We start from the raw sequence: 16657 nt of genomic DNA, 5'->3' as shown, positions 1-16657 counted from the left end.
ATTCACATCAATAACATACATTTCAAGCATTTAAGAATATAATTCAAGTTACACGAGCTTACCGGGCTAAATTACAGAAATACAAAAATTTAGGGACATTTTGGTAATTTTCTATTTTCCTCGAATTTCCACACAATCTTGATCTAAATTAATATTTCATTCAATTTATTAATTTAAATAATAAAACAATTTATTTCATGCAATTTGGTCATTTTGCATTTTTACAAAATTACCCTTAAAATTTTACCTTTATTCAATTTAGTCCTTGAACCTAAAAATGTAAATTAGCTATTTTAAAATAAACTCATATTAGCTGAATATTCACATATATTTTACTCCTTCTCCACTCCATTCCACATCCTTGATATATACATGATACCACTATTTACTTGTTTACTCATAACAAGTTGTTCACTTGAGTCATAGTCACTAAATTAATTATATCTTAAGGTATAGAACTCCGAATTGAGATCTGAAAATTTTCTATAAAACTAGACTCAGATATCTTCTTACCATAAAATTTTCATAATTTTTGGTTTATCCAATAAGTACATTTTATTCTTTAAAGTTTCCCTATTTTACTGTTTGATAGTTCCAACCCTCTTCACTAAAAATTAATTATCTCTTTGTATAAAATTTAGATGATGTTTCTGTTTGTTTCTATTGAAAATAGACTCATTCAGGATTTTAAAATATAAATTTAAGCCTCTAATTATTTTTATTCAATTTTGATGATTTTCAAAATTCAGAACAAGGGAACCCAAATTCATTCTGACCTTGTCTCACAAAATTTATTATATCTCATGATTTACAATTTCATTGCGTACATCGTTTCTTCTATGAGAAACTAGACTCAATAATATTTAATTCCATATTTTTTTATCCTCTAATTTGAATTCCATAATTTATGGTGATTTTCAAAGTTAGCCTACTGTTGCTGTCCAAAACTATTTTAGTGCAAGATGTTTATTATCATGTTTATAACACCCTTATTTTTTTTCTCTACACTATTTCTCATCACTTTCTCTTATTTTCTCTTCACTAACATATCAAGAACATAGGACCATATATACGACAGCTTTACATCAACATCATTTCTGTAACAGCCCAAAATAGGGCCTAGTTGGAACAGTGGTTTCAAGACCACAAACCCGAAGTAGAAATATTTAATTTATGATTGCTTTAGAGTCTATGATATGTTTGGCTGATGGGTGAAAATTTTGTTAAGTAATTTTTTTATCGATAAAGTGCTCAATTTTATTATTGGGATTAAATTGTATTAATTGCAAAATATGAGTTCTAGAACATAAGTACTTATTTTAAATGGGGGTTTAAATTAGAGGTCTTTAAATGGCAAATAGACCATCATATTTTGTTATGGACAAAACTAGTCATGGAAGGGTAAAAATTGAAGGTTTAGTAAAAAAGGCATTTTTGTCATTTGGGTGTTTTAATGCATAAAAGACAAAATTGAAACCCAAAAATCTGCCCATTCTCTTCTCCATGCTGCCGAAATTTTCAAAAAGACATGGCTAGGGTTTCAAGCTTTTTCAAAGTTTAATTGTAAGTGCATTTGAGCCCCATTTTTAATGTTCTTCATATTTTTGAGATCCTAGAAGCTTAACCTTTCTATTTTTACCATTTATTTGCATGAAAAATGAAGTTTAAAATTTGACCCATGCTAGATATTTGTGCATTTTGATGTTTAATGGTAGAATAAGGGTGCACGAGGTTAGGAGAACAATTTTTGCTAAGTGATTTTCGTTGAAAATGGTTAAAACGGGTTAATTAGTAAAAGTTGTAAATGCTCCTAAAAGTGTGAAATAATAAGAATTTGAGGTTTCTTTAGAAGAGAAAAAGGTTTGGTTGACCTTGAATATTATGGAATTTGAATAAAAATCATATTACGAGCCTAGGGGCAAAATTGTAATTATGAGAAAGTTTAAGGGCAAAATTGTAAATTTTTCGCAGTATGATTTTTGTATTAAAATGAGTAATGTGAGTGATAATTAAGAAATGTGACATTTTAGATCAAAGAAATCGAGATTTGGACTAAGTACGGGGAATATCAATTAAAATGATCGATTCGCGTTGAGGTAAGTTCATATGGTTTGTCTAAGTGATCAATTATTAAATTTGAATTGAGATGATGTATTATTTTATATATATTTGTTATCTAATCATGAATTTATGCAAGTACGAGATTAGATTGAACGATCAATCGTGAGAAATGCAGGGTCAAGTACATTTGTACTACAACTCGTGATGAATTGACGGAAAAGACCATGGTTGGACCATGGCAGTGAGTGTGCCAGTGTAAGACCATGTCTCGGACATGGCATCGGCACAGACCGAGGAGTGCTAGTGTAAGACCATGTCTGGGACATGGCATCGGCACGGACAGAGGAGAGTCAGTGTAAGACCATGTCTGGGACATGGCATCAGCTCGAGATGAGTGCCAATGTAAGACCATGTCTGGGACATGGCATCGGCACCGATATGTGACCCCATGTAAGACCATATCTGGGATATGGCATTGGCATCCTACTAGGTGTACGAGATATCCTGAACATCCCTAATATTACAAGTAGTTCAACGGGAAATTCAATGAGTATGCTCAAGATAAGTACGAGTAGGATATGTGAGTATTATGACTAAGCATAGGTATGTATATGAGACTCATAAATAATGTGCTCAGATTATGATGCATTATTGATAAGGATGCAAACGAGTAAGTTTGTATGTGATTAATTCCTTGTTTTTACTTACGTTTTAACATTTTTATGAGATATGATTGAATATGGAATAATTACTTGAGGTGAATTATGAATTAGGTTGAATATGGAAGAGTTGGAAAAATGTTTAAAAAAAAAAGAGAATTTGTGGTTGAACCTTCGGAATGGATCAGATATCGTTGGAAATATAGGTGGATGCTATGTGCTGATTCCACCTGATATTAATGAAAATAAAGGTGATTGCTATGTGCTGATTTCACCGGATACCAATGGTTATATAAGTGATTGCTATGTGCTGAATTCACCCGGTACCATTGAGTATAAAGGTGGTTGCTATGTGCTAATTTCACCGAGTACTCTTGACTAAAAGGGTGGTGTTGTGTGCTGATCCACCGTGTAACTGAGATTATTTCAAAGTGTTTATCGGGAAACTAATTAAGTGAAAATATATGTTACGAACAATATGTTCGATCTTTAATCAACCTTTTGGCACAATGAAATGAAGCATTGAAATTAAGAATGAGTAAATTTAACAACAAAACAGTTTAGGACAGAAACAATTGTATGAATTTGAAAATCACCAAAAATGGTGGGAATTGAATTAGAGGTTTTATGAGATATGAAATTAAAGATGAATGAGTCTATTTTCATATAAAGGAAACAGAGTAAGCAAAAGAGTTATATATTTTAAGATATCTGAATTCTAGTGAGACAGGAATAGAATGAATTCGAAATCCCCTATTCTGAATTTGGAAAATTACTAAAAATTGTACAAAAATAATTATAGTTTGTAATTTACATTCTTAAATTTATAAATGAGTCTATTTTCAAGAGAAATAAACGGGGACATCATTTGAATCTGTGCAAAGAGATAATTAATTTTTAGTGAAGAGGGGTCAGAGTTGTCGAGTAGTGAAATAGGGTAATTTTAATGAATAAACTGTATTAATTGGCTAGACCAAAAATTTTAAAATTTCTATGGTAAGAAATTATGTGAGTCTAGTTTCAGGGAAAATTAACGGTACTTTATTCGGAGCTCTGTACCTCGAGAAATAAATAATTTAGTGACAGTGACTCAAGTAGATAGATTAATGTGAACATTAGTAATAAGGTGTAAGTAGGGGTGAGCATTCGATCGAATCGAATCGAATCGAAATTTTTCGAGTTAATCGAGTTTTCGAATCTCATTTTATCATCCTAACTTTATTTGAAGTTTTCTCGAACCGAGTCGAGTGAGATGGAATTCGAATCGAATCGAATCGAATCGAATATATTTGTTCGAGTTAAATTTTAAAAAATAATTTTGGGTCCTTGTAACCATTGTCACCCATCGTAATAAAATTTATCCACCTTAATCAAATTTTTTATTAATTTTCATCACTTCATAATTTATTTAATAATTTTTTATATATTGATTAGCTTCTTTGCTTGCTTAGTTGTTTCAATTATCTTGATTCTTGTCACTATGTATTTTAGAATTAAAAAATATATTAAAAGTAAAAATATGATTTTTAATAAAAGTTATTTTAAAAATAAAATGTGAAATTGATACCAATATAAAATTTTAACACGAATATTTTATGGCATAATTAATAATTCAATTTTAATATAAATATTCAATATGACTAAACAATTCAATAATATAAATAATATAAAATGTGAAATTTAATTTAATAATATAAATAGTAGATATAAATAAAATTATTACTATTTATGTTTAGTGATTTTTTTGGATAATTTTGATTTTTTTATTTGAGAGTAAAGGGTGAGAAGTAAAAGTTTAGGGAAAAAATAAAAAAGTTTTGGAGAATAAAAGTTTGAGGGAAAGTAAATAGGGGGAGTAAAATTTTGGAGGGAAAATATTTAAAAAATTTGGAGGGGGGAGGGTTTGGGATAGATAGGAGGTGGGATAGGAAGGGAATAAAAGTTTTAGGGGAAAAGTGGGAGGGAGTAAAAATTTTGGGGGAAAATAAAAGGTTTTGAGGGTTTTTGGGAGTAAAATTTTGAGAAAAAATAAATGGGAGAGTAAAATTTTGGTGAGAAATGGATTTTGGGTAGATTAGGGGTTGGGAGGAGGGAGTAAAAGTTTTGGGGAAAGTGGAATGAGTAAAAGTTTTGAGGAAAAGTAAAAGGTTTGGGAGTTTGGGGTAAAATGTAAAATATTATAGTTTGATATTCAATTATTCAATTATTCGAGTTATTCGAATTCGAAAACTCAACTCGATTCGAACTCGAAATTCGAAAAAAAATCGAGTTGATTCGAATAACTCGATTAACTCGAATAACTCAATTCGTTTAACTCGAAATTCGAATTTTTTTCGATTTTTTCGAGTCGAATTGAGTTTTGCTCACCCCTAAGTGTAAGCATGTGATATAATGATTATATCATCTTAAGAAATTATTGTGAGGATTTGTCCACACAATTTATTAATTTCTTATTATTTTCATATGAACTTATTAAGCATTTATGCTTACTTCCCCTCTTTTTTCCTTTTCCTTATAGTATCGCCAAGTTAGCTCGGCGATCGGTGGACGTCAGAGATTCGCTCACACTATCAATTGGAACACTTGGTATATCTAGAAACATTAATTTTTGGGTTATGGCATGTATAGTAGGCTTAGTCGTTTTGTCATATATGTCATATTTCTTATGGCCTAAAATGTTGGCCCTTATTTAATAAATGTTCTTTTTGATTAAGGCTATTTGGAGATGACCAATATTGATGGTTGTTATACGCCTATGATGTGGTTATTCAGGTAATTGCATAATTGAATGTTGTGGAGGTGGTTTACGAATGATTTCATGAATGACAATGTGTATGGGAATGTGTATGTAAACTTGGATATTTGGATGTCCAATTATAGTATGATACATGTTGACGAAATTTTATGATCCGATTTTATATGTTCAAGAAATTTTAAGTTCGGTAACGCCTCGTACCCTGTTCCGGCGTTGGATACGGGTAAGGGGTGTTACAATTTTCATGCTTTTTCAATAATATCAAACTTAAAAATATATTAAAATCTTGATGTTCTTACCTTGTCATATTGATTTCAATCTTTAACTTGATTTTCTCTCTCCTCCAGCTTCTATTTCTTGAATCTAACTTGATATTCTAACTCCCCATAGTCTCCTTGTTATCTTTCTCTCTTGATGGATATGGAAATTCCTTTGATTTCTAGATAAAAATGGTGAATTTTTGGTGAAATGACCAAATTGTAAAGAAAGCAAAACTTTCTTTCTTTCTCACTTTTTCTCACGTTGGTGCATGGGAAAAATGGTGGGTTAGATGATTCTTCATCTTCCTTTTCTTATATATATATATACTAAATAAAATAATAACAAAATAATAAAATATCATCGAAAAATCAAATTAAAATATTAATAAACTAATATTTATTTATTTATTTAATCTAAAATATCTCCAACATCATCATTATCTTCTAGATTTCTCTTTCTTCTAATTGACCATTTTGCCCTTCATGATCTTTTAAAATTTCATCCTTGTGTCATTACTTAATTTGGTAAAATTACGATTTAGTCCCTCATAATTCTTCACTTATTCAATTTTGTCCTAATCCATCCATTTTCCTTAGTTTTTAAATCATTCCACCCTTAAAATATCCTTAGCTTCTAGATCATTCCACCCTTAAAATATTTACACTATTAATCCTTTAACTTTTCATATTTACACTTTAACCCCTTAAATTTTAAGTATTTACTCCTGGGCAACAAAACTTTTCTCACTCTTGCAAATTAGTCCTTTCTTAAATTAATATGTCATAATATGCTTCCCAATGTTGCCATAACTCAAGATTTCCCTTTTTTTCACTTTATTTCCTTATTTTACTATATCGAGGATACTATATTACTATAGTAATTTTAAAGGTATTACAACATCACCAAATTGTCTCTGAAATCGAGATTGATCTAGATGCTGAACCGGGACCTTTGATTTCTACTGACCTGCGCACAAAAACAGCCGTACGCTGAGTATTTCATGCTCAGTGATATTACCATAATTCAAACTATATAACTTTAATGAATTATAAATATTAATCATATAATATTAAACATGTAAAATTTATAACTCATAAGAACTAATTTACATTCAGTTTCATATTTCATATATAATAATTCATCAACAATATCATATATTAATGACTTGAATTTGATCAATTCATGAACCTTAGGTTCATGCTTTCAAATCTCACAATTTGACTAACAATTTCTTCCTTATACTTTCAGTCGTACGATCAATCAAATTTATTCAATTCTCATATTTCGATTATTCACCCTATTAACAAACCCGGACCTTGGCAGATACACGGATTCCAACCAAACACACCAGTACGGCACGTTATGCCTAAAACGGTACTCAGTACCTGATCAATATATCAGAAGCAGTATACAACACATAAAGTGCCTGGAACGACACACGTGGTGCCTAATACGACCCATATAGTGCCTGATCGGCAAGGCTGATAATTTCCCGTACTCTTCCAATCCTATGGCGTACCAACTATATCCGACTAAGCTCGATTAGTTAATAGGGTATTCAAATCACTTTCTCAATTTCAATTTCACTTTCAATGTACAATTCAATTCGATACAATTTTCCACTTTCCAACAATATACTATCAAATATTCATACATAATCATACTTCCTCTCAATTTCATTCATTTCAATATTGATACCTACCTTAAAATTTTACTTACCATACACATAAATTTAAATATAACATTTAATAAATAGTAGTTTGAATTTTAGTAATACAAACTGTGAATTTCTCATTTTAGTCCTCGATAGCTTTCTCCTTTCCTTTCGATGTCGATGCCTCGGGTTATTTGTTAGCAATTTAAACTTCAAGCTTTAAAACTTAATTTCCCCCTTTTTCTTTTCTTTCCCTTTTCTTTCTCCCTATTCGAATGCTTCTCTGTTTCTTTTCTCCTTCATTTCTTGCTTTTATTCTTTTTTTTCTTTATTCTTTTATGTTTATTTACTTTATTATTTTAATGATAGTTTTGATAATAATTTTATAATAAATATCTATTTAATAACAAATATTTATATTACATTTGTACACACATATATTTTACACTTGTCTATTACCATCACCATCCAATTGTCCTTATTTTATTTATTTTATTAATTTAATGTTTTAATATAATAAAAATCTATTTACTTAAATAAAAGTAATTAAATAAATATATTACAATTGTACAAATATAATTATTACACATGTATATTTTTATTACCATACATTTGTCTTTATTTTAATTTACTTTATAATATAATAATATAATATCAATTAAATAATAATAATAACTTAATTAATGTGTGAAATCTAAGAAAAATCCTAAACTTTTCAATTCATTTGCCGCCAATAATATCAATTAGGACAAATGGCATAATTATATTTTCTTTTAATTTATAATTCAACTTTTTCCCTTTATTCAATTCAGTCATTTTTCCTAATTACCCTTAATTAAGCTAAATTCACTTAATTAAAATCTAATTAAGCTCACTACTAGACTCATAAATATTTCTAATAATTATTTACGAACTCATTTCATTAAGACGGAGGCTCGATATTGCACTTTTCTGATGCCCGTGAATTTTGGGTCATTACACACTATCCATCGACCTTTCGGTATATTTAGTAAATTAATTTTGGTTATAATGACATGTATAGGTTAACTTGGCCATTGATGGCATATAAAGGTTTTGTTGAGATTAGCCATTTGAATGGCTTGTGTTGGTATACTTTGATGTGTATATAAGTGGTTTTATCATGTGTGAAGTGTCAGTTTGATTATGCATATATATGCATTTGGTTATCTAGATAAATATGAATATTTGGTTGACATGTCTTTAAATTGTCATTTTGAGGTGCCTAAGGGCACATTGGTTGTATGTGGTAATATGTCATGTTTAAGACATGATTTTGGTTTGTTTTGATTGTTTTGTTGTGGCTTGTTGAGGTGTTAAAATGTTGTGTTTAGGTTGATACCAAAATGGGTGAGAAATGTGGCTTGGAAATGGTCAATTTTTGTCCACACGGGCAAAGGCACGGGCGTTTGTGACACACGGCCAGGTGACACGGTCGTGTGTCCTCTGTATTTTTAATTTACACAAAACAAAATGCTCACACGGCTTAGCACACGGGTGTGTGGCTTGGCCGTGTGACCCAAGTCAGAAAGCTTACAAGTTTGGACACGGGCTGGGACACGGCCGTGTGCCCTTATTTCAAATACCCACACGACTTGAGACACGGGTGTGTCTCTTGGCCATGTGAGCCACACGGCTTGGCCACATGGGCATGTGTCTCCTGCACCTTTGAAATTTTTTGATGTTTTCTGAAAAATTCTTTGAGTTCCCGGTTTAGTCTTGATTTATTTCCAATGTGTATTTTAAGCCTCGAGGACTTACATAAGGGACAATATACTTGATTTTGATTGGTTTCTGATATGAATGCTAGATGAAAAGAAATGTCTATTATTTAATCTGTAAATTCTGATAATGCTCCGTAACCTTGTTCCGGCGATGGATAATGGTTAAGTGTGTTACACAATAGACTCTAAAATACTATCAGACACAAAGCATTCAACTCTACCTTTTGAGATATGACCTAAGCGCTTATGCCATAATGATGCTGAATTTTCTTTATTTAATTTGTGTTTAGTACCACGTGATTCCACATGCAAGGTTTCATTATAGGATGCAACTATTTCTAGAAAATAAAGGTTGTCATAATTATTTAAATAACCAGTTCCAACAACATTCGAATTTAAAGACAAATTAAATTGATTGTTTTCAAATGAACAATAATATCCAAATTTGTCCAACGAAGAAACATAAACTAAATTCCGTCTAAACGACAATACAATAAAAGTGTCTTTTAAATCCAAATAAAAATCAGTTCCTAAGAACAACCTAAAATGCCCAATTGTTTTCACTTCTATCAATTTTTCATCGCCTACGAAGATGTGTCTTTCACCATCACTGGGCTTTCAGTAACTCAAGCAACCCTGCATAGAAACACTTATGCGAGTAGTAGCACAAGAATCTATCCACCAAGTGTTTCTAGGTATTAAAGCTAAATTAACCTCAAAAGAGACCAAATTAAGAATTATATCTTTCTTTGCACGCCATATATGATATTTGGCACATTTTTTCTTCACGTGTCCGAACTTGTTACAAAAGAAACAACTCTTTGTAGCTTGCTATTGTTTCTTTTGAGCTGGACCCTTAACAACTTCTTTATGATATTTTCTTTTTTTGCCCTTATCTTTAGGGGCATTGGCCAAATGAACACTTTCAGATTTATCACGCTTCAACCTTTCTTCCTCTTGCACACAATGAGAAATGAGCTCATTTAAAGTTCATTTCTCCTTTTGACAGTTATAACTAATTTTAAATTGATTGAACTGTGTAGGAAGTGATACCAAACCCATAAGAACAAGCAATTCCTCAGAAAGCTCGATCTTAAGTGTCTTAAGTCTTAAAGTAACATGGAACATCTCCATAATGTACTCCCTCACGTTTCCTTGACACTTGTACTTCATAAACATCAAAGAAGCCAAAAGTGATGTCATCTCAACCTTATCGTTTTTAGCAAAATGTTTCTCAAATTTGTCAATAAAACCCTTGGCCTAATTAATCTCTTCAGATTTTGTACCTCTAAAGGCTTTTGGAATGCTATGTTTCATGATCATTAGACTGGTGCGATTTGAATGATCTCACCTCTCAAAATCCCTCTTAACATCAGGGATGCTTTTTCGCGGTGAGAGGTGCAAGTTGTTCTTCCCTTAGTGCAAGGTCTATGTCCATACAACCAAGCATTATAAGTAAGTGTCTTTTCTATTCCTTAAAATTAGTCTCATTAAGCATGGATATAGAATTTATATTAGCAGATATTGTGGCAACAAAAGATGAACTAGCTGAATATAGAAAAAAAAAAAAACAAGCTCACATCAATATTCATAAGTGAACAATAAATTCAAGATAATGGCTAATCTCGTCTTAAGATACCAAACATAATATTAATATCAAGTCTTTGGACAATAATATTAATAGAAAGCGATACTCTTGTTGTAGCAATCAAATATTGACAATAAATTATGTCAAACAATTAATCAATCTTTGGACTAACTTATTGCTCACATAAAATACCTTATAATTGTCACACATTTATCACCACAGATGTTGTTGAAATTCTACCAAATATTAACTTACCATGGGTCAATTAATAAACGCATGAATCACAAAATATATAATCATCTTGATATTTTAAATAAATTAATCTACGCAAAAGAGGTCACTTTACGCGGCATTTTGTTTCAACTAATCTGCTTAAAATATTAGACATCCTTAATTAAAACTCGAGCTAAAATCTAAATTTATTTGTTTCAAAATATTTCTCTTAATTTCATCTTTTCAATTTTTTAAAAATAATAATAACATTCTCATAAAATAACAATAAACAATATTCACATGAAATTATTAAATCCAAATAATGCAAATCAATTAAAATTTGAATCTAACAAATTATCCAACAATATACAAAACACTCAAAAAAATTCTTGAATCCATTGCAAGGTAACTGAATGAACAAGAAACATTCAATTGCAATATATATTCAACTATATATATCGAATTCAATCCTATTTGATTGTATATATAAAAAATAACATTAAGTGATACAATCAATATATAAAGAATTAGAAAAAAATCAAAACATCATCGCCTGCAATATTAATGGCCGACTTGACCTTCATGCATTATTTATTTATTATTAAACTAAATGCAATATACGATTGTAAATAGAAATTGAATCGCAAGATCTGCAATTAATTAGTATATAACCAAAGTAATAATTCATTTTCAATGATTCGACATGACGAGAATCGGATGCCACTTATTAGAATTATAAAATAAATTTAAAATAAATATTAATAAACTAGGATCTGCCATGTTAGAACATCAAGAATAGATCAAAATAAAATTATATACTAAAGTGTACTTGAATCTATTGTTAGAGATTACTTAAAATATTTTGATTTTTCAAGAAAATAGTTAATTTTAATCTTTTAAAAAATAAATTTTCTCTTAATATAACTTTTGATAAGGATAAAAAGATATGTGAGATAATTATTACATTTAGACTCTTTTATGAAAAATAACATACATAACAAAATGATCGCTATTATAATAACTCATTTCTTTTCATGTAATGTATTTTATAATTAATTTTTTCATATTAAATTTTTTTTCAATAATCATAACCATATATTTGATAAAATTTCTGGCATATTAGAAATTTTACATTGGTTTTAACAATTTTATTTATTTATATTATTTTTCAAATTGTTTGATATTTTGATTATTCTGTGTTGTATATTTATAATGAATTCAAAATTGTTATATTCAAATACTCCTAAATTTGGTGTGATGTATTATATAATAAATAAAATTATAAAACATTTAAAAATTTTATTCAAAATTTTGTATCTTTTATCAATTTAATTTAAATATAATAGCATATTGCAACAAATTGCAATTAGAAACCAAACTGAAATATGATTGGACCACATATCGAATTTATTAACTCATCTTTTAAAACCACAATCCCTTGATAACTAAGGTTTGAGAGAGGGTAATATTTTTAGTTGAATTTAAATTTTTAGGAAAAAATTTAATTTGTCAATTTTTAATAAGATATAAAATAATATAGAATCACAATTTTATAACAAACAACACATTGTAGGAATTTGTGTGTAATCTGTCGATCATTGTAAAAAAAAATTTGTAACTTTTAAGCCTAACATATGACAAGAATAACAGCATGTTTGGTTGGCATGAATAGCCATTCCATTCCTTGCCTATTCCACGCGCTATAGTAATTACACCCCTATTCCACAGTTTGGTTCACCGTTTACTGATTCCTTGCCTATTCCATTCCTTGCTTATTCCTTCAGCAGCTGTAATAGGTATTCAGGGGTGGTGGCTTTGAATAGCCATTCCATTCCTTGCTATTCCCTCACCGTTTATTGATTTCACATTTTGAGACCAAAATAGCCTGCTTTCTTCTCCCCAAAATTTTGCTCCAGATTTCATATCCCCAAATCAAGCATCGATTCACCTTCATCTTCATCTCCCCAAATGTAGGTTTTCACAATTTTTTGCAGTTCTTGGGTAAGAATAGTCATTTTGTTTAGGGCTTTACTATTCTTTCGCTTCTTGCAGCGATTGACAAACAATAGCGGGAATGGGGGTAATCTTTTTCTGCCCTCATCAAGCTTCATCCTCTCCGGCGTTTCCCTTCCGTTGATTGCAGAGGTAATCTTTTTACTTCTTTTCTTCATTGATTTTTCCTTCTTACATTTGGGAACTTAAAACCGATTTCTGCCCTTAGCTTTATCTTCTCCTACGTTTCTTTTCTTCATTTTATCAGGAACGAAAAATGTTTTTTCACTCTTTGCTTAAAACCGATTTCTTGGGTTAGGGCAGGGAAGATAATTTTTTCTTTTCTTTCTACTCCTAACTCTACAGCAGCCTGACAGGTCATTACCATCACTCTTTAGCAACTCGCACTCTTTCCTTGTTTACTTTACAGGTTAGTTTTGCTTTTCCTCATATTTGCAATATTTGTTATATTATTCACCAAAATATATCCGAATATTTTGTTCTCCTAATTTTGATTCTTTTCTTATGATTTTCATTGGGCTTTTCTTTGACTGTTTCTATTGCATGTTCGATTGAACAGATGAAAAGTTTTTCAAGGTGGTTCTATTACTTGTTTATTCTATTGCATGTTTGACTGATTCTATTGTTTTCCGAATGACTTGTGATTTCGACTAGTTGAGTTATGTTTTATTTGCATTTCTTGAAATTTCCTAATGTTAACATGGAGTTCATGTTTTGGTTACTGTATTAAGTTGATGTTTTTCTTTAGAGAAGATTGATTAGTTGGGTGAAAGTCAGGATTTAATGTGTTATAATGTTCATGTTTTGGTTTCTGTATTAAGTTCATGTTTTTCTATATTAAGTTAATGTATGGCAAACATGGACAATTCACACACACAAAAAAAGAGATGAGTCAGAACAACATAGGTATAACAAATCTGGGAGTTTGTTAATCATACACATTCGTTTGGAACTACTTTGCTTTTGAAAGGGTTTCCCTTGTTTGTGAAGAAATTCAATAGGACAAAGTGTCGATTTGTTAATGAATATGAAAATTTAGTTATGAGTTGTGGTTCATTGCGCTTACTGAATCTGCTCACCTTGTTCTGTTTTTTATATCATGCATCGACTACTTATGTTAAACTTTCCCTGTTTTTATTTATTCACCATGAGCTATATTGATCAAGTTTTAAGAGTTGATTTCTGCTGATAATATGCGCAACTAGTGTTTCGACTAGCTTGTTTGTTTCATTTCTTGTTCGATTATTTGTTTAGTTGAGTAAGGTGGTTGTAATAGTTAGTGCAAATCAGTTTTGAGTGACTATTGTGAGTTGTGGGATTGTTAATTATTTATCGGGGCTGCATAGACTTACTTGGAGAAAAAGTTGTGAGCTTTAATTGATAGGGAAGAACTGTACTCTCGTTTCATTTGATGATTGAATAAAAACAAATATTGGTTGTGTTGCTTCTTTTTTCATGTTATTATTTTAAACAGTTTATTGTTTTTTCTGTTTTAACTATTATTTTTCATTTATTATTCAAGTTTTAATTTAATTGTTATGGATTGGTTTTATGTATTTGTTTTTCAATTTATTAAATAATGCATGTTTAATTTTGTAATTCATGTAAAGTTTGGATATTGACTAATTTTAATTTACCAAATTATATCATAACCTCGCTTTCATTTTTCGTTTTACTTCATTTGTGAATCGATTTTGTTTACAAGTTTAAATTTATGGACGAAATTCTAAAATATTTTTAAGAGGTGATATATTAACCCTTTTTTTATTTTTACTTAGAATAGTTATTTAATAGACCGAAATTCTAAAATTTTAATTTCCTAAACGAGATTGAGAATTTATAATTACGTGCTTTTATTTTATACAAAAATAATTTATTATCAATATATTAAATAATTATCTCTAATTAAAAATCTAATAATAGTTTTCATCAAAATTAATTATTATAAACTGCAATAATTAACTTGTTGAATTATAATTTAATTTCTTTTCATTCATCATGTGTTATAATTTTATAAAGTGTTGAGCTTTTGATTCATGATATTGAACTTAATTTTAATTTTATAAAGTGTTGACCTTTTGATTCATGATATTAAACTTAATTTTAATTTGTTTTTTTCTTAAGATAATTATGTCAGGTTTTTCAAAATCAAATGTTTCTTCCCAAAATTCTCGAGGAACAAAAATGAAATGGGTTCCAAAAGAAGATGCTGTGTTGGTTTCTTGTATGGTTGACTTGCACAATGTTGGAACATTTAATGTTGATACGGGATTCAAAGCTGGTTATTTAAACGAGTTGGGAAAAATGTTAGAAAAAGCTTTACCCAATGCAATGTTGAAGGCTAAACCTAATATTGAATCGAGGATTAAGGTACTAAAAAGGGATTGGTCAATCGTGTACGACATGCTTAATGGAAAAAACAATAGCGGTTTTGGTTGGGATGAGCATAAGCAGCTCGTTGTTGTTGAAGATGCGGTGTGGAACTCATATTTAAATGTAAGAATTATTTCAAGTCTTTATTATCTTATTTTGACCAAACTTATAACTAATATGAATTCCTCATTTTTATAGAGTCATAAAGAAGCCGGTCAATTCAGACATCGTAGTTTCCCTTGTTACGACCAACTTACTGCCATCTACGCAAAAGATTGAGCCATTGGGAAAGATGCTCAAACAGTCGCTGATATTATTGAGGAAATAAATGTTGAGGATTTAGCTACTATAAATATTCATGAAGAAAGAAACGATTTCTATGGATGCGAAGCTGATGTCTCTTTGGATGACATGGATGTTTCAGTTACAGACCCACAACCAGATAGAAACCAAGGGGGTTTCACATCTTCAAAGAAGAAAAAAAAAAGAATTCTTATGCAAGTGATCATATTTCTTCTTCATTTCATGATGCTGCCACTTTATTGGCGGAAAACATGCGGGCCATTGGCGAACAAATCAGTAGGAGTATTGCCTCCGATGTGGTAGTTCAACAAAAGTCAGAAGAATTCCAGATCATCCAAGAAAAAGCCGTAAATTTATATCCAACATTATGTGAAATAGAAGGTTTAACTGTGGATGAGCGCTATCGAGCATTGAGCAAAATTTCAGATCATCCAACGCAAATGCTCATTTTCTTTAGTTTACCTTCCTTTGTGCGGTTGGAATGGGTCAGAAGATTTCTTGCTGACCATTAAAAATCATGGTTCTGTTGATGATATTTTAGTAACTTTTTGTGTTTGTAATATTTGGGATGGTATGTCATTACAATGTTCTAACTTTTTGATGTTGTAAAATTTTATAACATATGGATTATGACATATAAACTAATGAAATCATGTAACCTTTTGTTAATATATGAATATTATGTTTATGTAAAATATAATTCTCAAGTTATTTATTACTTCTAATATTTTTTATTGTAGAATAATTAAATTATTTGTTTCACTAATGATATTTTAGCACATTAAATATGTATTGCGGTTTAAAAATAATAAAATAGATTATATATAATTTTATAGTATTATATATTATGATTTTAGTAAATTCATATAAGAATAATTATATTAAGAATTTTATTAAATTATATATTTGATTAAATTATATTTAATAATAATTATGTTTTAATAATAATTATGTTAAAATATGATTAAATTATTTATTATTTATATTAATAATCTTATTAAAATTTAATAATAACAATAATATCAACCTCAAAAA

At 29.6% G+C, this 16657-nt stretch overlaps 1 protein-coding gene and 1 long non-coding RNA gene across 2 annotated transcripts; both read left to right on the top strand.

The window, feature by feature from the left end:
* Nucleotides 1-1487: 1487 nt before the first annotated feature.
* On the top strand, nt 1488-2751 carry LOC105801542 (uncharacterized). Its single transcript, XR_008191322.1, has 2 exons — nt 1488-1563; nt 2031-2751. It is a non-coding gene; the product is annotated as an uncharacterized LOC105801542 (long non-coding RNA).
* Nucleotides 2752-15039: 12288 nt separating this feature from the next.
* On the top strand, nt 15040-15628 carry LOC105803981 (uncharacterized protein At2g29880-like). The gene is made up of 2 exons (XM_012636457.2): nt 15040-15442; nt 15518-15628. Exons 1-2 carry the CDS (start codon nt 15077-15079, stop codon nt 15596-15598), a joined length of 447 nt encoding a protein of 148 aa, XP_012491911.2. The 5' UTR covers nt 15040-15076; the 3' UTR covers nt 15599-15628.
* The last annotated feature ends 1029 nt before the right edge of the window (nt 15629-16657 follow it).

This window comes from Gossypium raimondii, chromosome 11, assembly GCF_025698545.1.
Source record: "Gossypium raimondii isolate GPD5lz chromosome 11, ASM2569854v1, whole genome shotgun sequence".
Lineage (NCBI taxonomy): Eukaryota > Viridiplantae > Streptophyta > Magnoliopsida > Malvales > Malvaceae > Gossypium > Gossypium raimondii.
The sequence above is the reverse complement of the archived record's forward strand: the minus strand, read 5'-3'. Positions and strand labels throughout refer to the sequence as shown.

Bases quoted from the DNA above. Each gene is read 5' to 3' on its own strand.
- LOC105803981 (XM_012636457.2), top strand. From the start codon at position 15,077: ATGTCAGGTTTTTCAAAATCAAATGTTTCTTCCCAAAATTCTCGAGGA. The intron at 15,443-15,517 runs GTAAGAATTATT...TCATTTTTATAG, and splicing joins TGTGGAACTCATATTTAAAT to AGTCATAAAGAAGCCGGTCA.